The sequence below is a fragment of the Gavialis gangeticus genome, unplaced genomic scaffold (assembly GCF_001723915.1).
Source record: "Gavialis gangeticus isolate Ggan-Ray unplaced genomic scaffold, GavGan_comp1, whole genome shotgun sequence".
Lineage (NCBI taxonomy): Eukaryota > Metazoa > Chordata > Crocodylia > Gavialidae > Gavialis > Gavialis gangeticus.
The window spans coordinates 10,270,731-10,277,212 of NW_017729005.1; the positions used below are offsets into that span (position 1 = coordinate 10,270,731).

A 6,482-nucleotide genomic window follows, 5' to 3' on the forward strand; every position below is an offset into this window, starting at 1 on the left:
AACCTTGGGGTACTCTACTTGATACGGGCTGCCAATTGGACATAGAGCTATTGATTACTACCCTTGGAGCCTGACCATCCAGCCAGTTTTTTTTAGCCTTCTTACAGTCCATTCATCCAGTCTGTACTTCCTTAGCTTGCCTGCAAGAATGTAATGGAAGACTGTATCAAAGGCTTTGCTAAAGTCAGCGTATATCACGTCCACTTCTTTTCCCCCATCCACAGAGTCAGTCACCTCATCGTAGAAGGTTGTCAGGCATGACGCGCCCTTGGCAAATCTATGCTGACTGTTCCTAATCACCTTTTCCTCCAGGTGCTTAGAAATGGATTTCTTGAGGACCTGCTCCATGATTTTTCCAGGGACCGAGGTGAGGCCGGCTGGCCTGTAGTTCCTCAGATCCTACTTCTTCTGTTTCTTAAAGATGGACACTATCTTTGCCCTTTTCCATTCATCCAGGACCTCTCCTGATCACCATGAGTTTTCAAGGATAATGGCCAACGGGTCAGCAATCACATCAGCCAACTCCTTCAGCACCCTTGGGTACATTGTGTCTGGTCCCATGGAGTTGTACACATCCAGTTTTTCTAAATAGTCCCTAACCTGTTCTTTCACTACTGTTGGCTGCTCACCTCTTCCCCAAACTGTGCTGCCAGGTGCAGTAGTTTGGGAGCTGACCTTGCCTGTGAAAACTGAGGTAAAAAAGGCATTGAGCACTTGAGCCTTTTCTATATCATCTTGTCACTAGGTTACCTCCCCGTTTCTGTAAGAGACCCACTTTCCCTGATGGTTTTCTTGTTGCTGACATACTTGTAGAAACCCTTCTACCCTTCACATCTATTGCTAGCTGCAACTCTAGTTGTGATTTGGCTTTCCTGATTTCATGCCTGCATGCCTGAGGGATAACTTTTAAACTAGCTTGCAAGAACAGTCCGACTCAATTATGATAACTTTTCCAGTTTTGAATTTGTGTATAGAGCAGCAGTAGAAATTGACCTGCTTTGTTCATGCCGAAATGGATTGACAATTAGAGTTCCTGAGAGAGATTTAATGAACAGAATAAATATAAAGAACATTAAAGGAAAATGAAAGTGTCATTGAGAAAAATAATCTAATTAAATTATGAGCCTCTAAAAATGCTTAACACAGCATTTGGAGATATCATTATATACCATAATATTGTTTACTTCAATACGGCTTTCTGTCTAAACCCTAGATACACGTGTTGATCTCAATTAACTAACTCATAATTTTTGTGCCCAATTATGCCCATTGAATTTTTCACAAACAGGGAAGTCATCACATTTTCCATTAATAGAAATGATTTACAACACAAGAGGGCCACAAATACAGTTGAATTAAATTCCCTTTATTATTTTAGCAGCTATTCCATTTTCCAGGATTCTTTCAGCAGGTCTGTTACTTAAAATAGCTTTCCAATACTCCTTTAGAATAAACAAATGGTTACAGAAAGTGAACAGAGAAGGTGAAATGGAGGGTTTTTTTATATACACCGGTAATACTGATTTTAGAATTTGGTTGGGATAAGTTAAGGATCCAGGCTGAAACCCTTTTAAGTCAAGATAAATGGAGTCAGTTTCAGCAGAGACTGTGCCTCCATACACATATTCAAATTCTGGGAATTCTCCCAGGTTTGTTCTCCTGGTAAGAAAACCTACCCAGAGAGACACATGAACAGATATTTGGATGCTGAGCCTTTGAAGAGCAGAGAGCTTGCAGTGCTGATGGCTAATGCTGAACAGCCAGGGCCCCCGCCTGCCCCATGTAAAATTCTCAGCATACTCTGCAGGCTCCTCCAGTCTGCCCAGAAGCACATAGGGGGTACCCCTGACTGGTTGACTTGGACTACCTGTTTCCCTGCTTTTTATTTTATTTATATAAGTTACACAGTATAGTGGCAGTGCTATAATAAATAATTTCAGCTTTTATTAGAAAACATACAAGAAAACCAAACTAAACTAAACCATCTCTAGCTGTTATTATTTGCTCATAGATACATAAATAAATAAAATGTTCCAGGTCAAATTAGCCAGATCAGTCCCAAATCCTTTGAATTGTTCCATATTGGCCATGTTCCTGGCAAGCGTATGTGGCCTTGCTACCAGCAAGTATTGATAAAGGACTGCTGTCAGACCTTACTGATATATAAACATTCCATGGATTTTAGAATACCATTTTTTTTTTTTATTAAATAAATGAAACAGATTGTGATCCAACATACGTGTAAGTATGGCTTAAGGCTAATGGTTGTTGCTTCCAATATATCCTTTATGGCACACCGAGGAAATTGGGGTCAGCAGCTCTCTCCCTTCCTGGGTTGGGAGAGATGCATCTTCCAGAGCATTTGCCATAACTATTTTCTTTTGAAATGAAAATGCTTTAGGCTAGCAGCTACATACCTGCTAAAAATCAGCAGGGTACAACTGCACAGCAGTGTTTAGATCATGGTAATAAATTCTCACTCATGAATGGATGGATCTGTGCAACCTTCCTGCATCCCCTTGAAGCTCAAAAAGAATTCACTGAAATCCCAAATTTCACCAAAGATGCCAGAAACATGATGGCAGACATCTTGTTTCTTCATGTTGTGGTGATGGACGCTTATCAAATTGTTTGACGTATGGAAAATAACATGCGGTTTTTACATGGCACTTCACATGTTCATACCATTGCAGAGAAATATACTAGGTACTGAATCCTCATGAAGATGCTGAATAGGTTAGTGTTTTCCTTACTTTGCTGATGGGAAGTGATTTGGTCAAAATCATACCAAGTCAGTGACAAAGACAGAATGCAGGCCTGCCCAGCTTCTAGCTCCTTGCACATATTTTTGCAGACTGGTATCTTCCAGCCTTTGGGAAAGATGAGTGGGAAGACATCTTCTGAGTTCTCTCACTGTTAAGAATATGTATATTGTATTCTATTCTGCTGCTGCTGAGCGTGTGGAAGGAGTTTGACAGGAAGAGAAATCACCAGATGATCTCAGTGATTCATCTAAGATACATAGTCACAAGTCATTAGTTTGGGTTTTTCTTATTTTGCTCCAACAGCTTTAAATTGTTACTGGTAGATGTTTTGCGTGCTAGATTGTCAACACTGTTTTGTCTAGAGTGGGAAACAGAGAAAAGGAAATTTATCTGAGAACCCCCGAGTAGAGATAAAAAGTGTATGTAATACTTTTATGGGCAGCGTATTTCTTTTTTCTGTCTGTAATAACCAGTAATAATATCAGCCTGCACTACAGTCAGCATTTTTCTTTGCAGTTTGTGAATGAGTTCACTGAATGAAGTGAGATTTAGTTTATAGTTATTACTCTTTAAAAATGGTGCAGGATGATTCCATAAACCATAAGAGAAGGTCCTTCTGAGGATAAAAAAGCAGATGCTTGCAAGAATATCATATAAACTTAATTCCTTTGGCAATGATCTGTTTTAGCTTTGAAGGGAAAAGGTACATTGCTGGAGTCTGATTTCCAAACAGCTTGTGTCTAGGAAATATTATAGAGCTGGGGTTAAACTGGAAAGTTTTGACTATTTGTTAACCTTTGCCAAAAGTTGACATTGCTCAGATCTTAGGGTTTAAGCTGCATCCTATGAATGAAATTTATAGTTGTCCTAGAAGATAGAGATGGAAACTGAGCAAAGCGAGTTTTTTTTCCCCAGACATATATGTAGTAGAAATACTTTTGAAAGTGATGTCTTTATTTAAAGCTTCAGATCAAACAGTTTACTATCATTTTTAGAAGCAGCAATGGTATGAAAAATATCTATTCCAATTCTCTTATAAATCCCAGAGTTAAATCATCAGTATCAATTTATTAAGAGTTAAACTTAAATTCCTGGCATTATTTTTTGTTCAGATGTTTTGCTCTTCTCTGTTTCACTTTAGATCCATTGCAGACATGTTGGAAGCCCTTTGTGAATTAATTTTGGTTTTCTTCTGCTATCAAGTTGATTCAGTAGAACTTCAAGGAGAAGGACATTATGTTGCTGCTGTGTATGAACATGAATCCATACTGAGTCCTAATCCAACAGCCCTCACTGATCGACAGTCTGCATTAGAACTAATGAGAAGAAACCTAGACATCTACGAAGAGCAAGTAATAGCTGCAGCCAAACAAGTAAGATATAATAGGATGAGAATTTTTTTTGGCAGTCTTAACTTGTGTAAAATACGTTTTTATAATTGAAGACAATCTTTTCAAACTTGGTTACCTAAAGTTCGACACCTAGGCTAAGTACAGACAGTCAAAAAGTCCAACGCTGAATCAATTCAGTCTTTGCAGGTTAGTCTAAACTGTGGAGATTAAACTGAGAAACAACTGGACACATTTACTTCCAATTCAGGAAATGCAGCCACATGCCTGCAGTGGCTCAGGCCAGAAGCAGGGGGGCGCTAGAGCATGGCTCTGGCACAGCCAGCATGGGCTGTGTGTTCAGTTCCTCTTCCTGTTGCTTCCAAGGTCTCTGGGATTTGCATTCCAGAATCAGAAGCAGGGCTTTGCAAGGTTGCTGGGCTCTTCTGCTTGCAGGTGCCTCTGGGATTTGTAGTCCACAGATGCAGCCAGCAGTAACTTTCACCAAGTTTAGCAGGGCAGCTCTGTACTCAAGGGAAGTGGGTTTAACTGGGGGGAGTGAAGGGGAAGGGGAGGGGGCAGACCCTTCAAAACCCTCCTCTGCTGGAGCAGACAGCACAGCCCAGCCCAGGGCTAGAAAGCATGCTGGGATGCCTGGTATTCAGAGAATCTGAACAGCTAGCAACTCCCACTCAGGTCAGTACCTCTTGAATTCAGATCAGTTAATAAGTTACTTTATTTCAGGTACTTAGATTTGAAGAACAGGCCCACTTGTTGGTGAACAACTCTTTCAATTTTTTATTGAAAATCCAACGTAAAATACTGCAGACCTCTTTTCTAGCTCTTCATTATACACTTGCCAGTAGAGCAATATCTGTCACCTTCATGTCTCTGTGAGCTGCATCCTCTACTTGCAGGGTTGGGCCTGTGGATTGTTTACTTCTGTAAAAATCAACAACTCTGTAAGAAAATAGGAACTGCCTTCATGAATAGCACATGGGTTGCCGTGGGAGGAGTTTATGCTCCTCCAAGGTACGCATGACCGATAGAAACGGAGTACTAGGTAGGGACAATGTGGAACTCTTTAAGGGTAGATACATTGTGACCTTGCACCCGTATTATATATCACTACTTAATCTTTTGCATGATCTATGAAGCAGTGTTAATATAGCATCCAGGATAGGTTTAAATGATCCTTCTTAAGGGAAAGTATGAGAAAGGAGAACAAGCCTTGACCCTAGACTAGAAATTCCCAGCAGCTTCCTGTTAGACTGATGGGTTGGCTGTACCAGCTAAGGGAGGGCGCTAACGCAGACCTTAGAATGAACTGTTATTTGTTTTTGCAAAGAAAATCTCCAATTCCTATTTTCCTGAGCACGGAACAATCATAGTTATTTATGAACATTTAAAAAAAGTCACCTAGAACTGTATCACTGGTTATGAAAGCACATAAGAAAGGAAGAGGTGGGGGAGTCACAGTGAGTTACAGACTGACACTAGAAGTGGAAGTATTTCTTTCGTTTCCTTCCCAAGTCATGAAGGGCCCAAACACAAAGAGCCTAGAAGAGCCCAGCAGGTCATCTGAGCTGCACTGTAGAGAGGCCATCCCTCTCACATCCAGCAGAGCCCATGAACCTATTCTGCCTTTATGAAGGCGAGGGGGAAAGTTCAAGGAGCACAGAGATCCCTAGCTGCCAGCTGTTTTTGTTTTTCTTACAGGGGGCGCAGATCATTGTCTTTCCTGAAGATGGAATCCATGGCTTCAACTTCACCAGAAAGTCAATTTTCCCTTACTTAGAATTCGTTCCACATCCCCGCTCCATGACATGGAATCCATGCAGACAGCCACATCTGTTCAATGATACAGAGGTATGTTTTAAAGTAATGTACTACAGGGTGTGATGGAAAAACAGAGGACTTATACTCCAGGTGGTGGACAGACAGCAGAAGCAAAGTTCTCAAAAAAATTAACTGTCTCAAGTTTACGTAAAGAAATAAGCAATAAAAACCCCATAGTTTGTAAGGACCAGATTCCTCAGTGACTCTCAGTTTACACTGGCATTGTTCCATAAACAGAATTACACCATTTTTGCACCTATGTTATTGAGAACAGTAGCAGCCCTACGTGAGCAGAATTGATGCCATGTAGAGAGTTTCTGAAAAGAGGCAGGGTTTTTAAAAAAGCAGATTGAAGCTTTAGGATCTGCTGATTTAATTAACAGTTCATTTTCATCAGTACTTTCTTTTTTAAATATTTTGTTATGTAAAAATGAAGTAACAGTCCCTCACTGGACACATAATTTATCTATGTTTACTGAAGGGATTTAACAGAGTAATGCAGTGGTTGTACCAAATGTCCCCCCCCCCTCCCCACCCCCAGCTATTATTT

General features: G+C 40.4%; 1 protein-coding gene across 2 annotated transcripts in view; it reads left to right on the plus strand.

Annotated features, from left to right (window-relative positions):
• The window catches only part of BTD (biotinidase), a 26,517-nt gene that overhangs the window by 17,528 nt on the left and 2,507 nt on the right, over positions 1-6,482 (plus strand). Inside the window, exons 2-3 of one of the 2 annotated variants that reach the window (XM_019508659.1) lie at positions 3,907-4,138; positions 5,813-5,962. In XM_019508659.1, the coding sequence (XP_019364204.1) occupies positions 3,920-4,138; positions 5,813-5,962 (369 nt within the window). In that variant the 5' untranslated portion in view covers positions 3,907-3,919. Of the gene's footprint in view, positions 1-878; positions 4,139-5,812; positions 5,963-6,482 lie in introns of those variants that run through there. The other variant, XM_019508658.1, reaches the window with a different exon arrangement.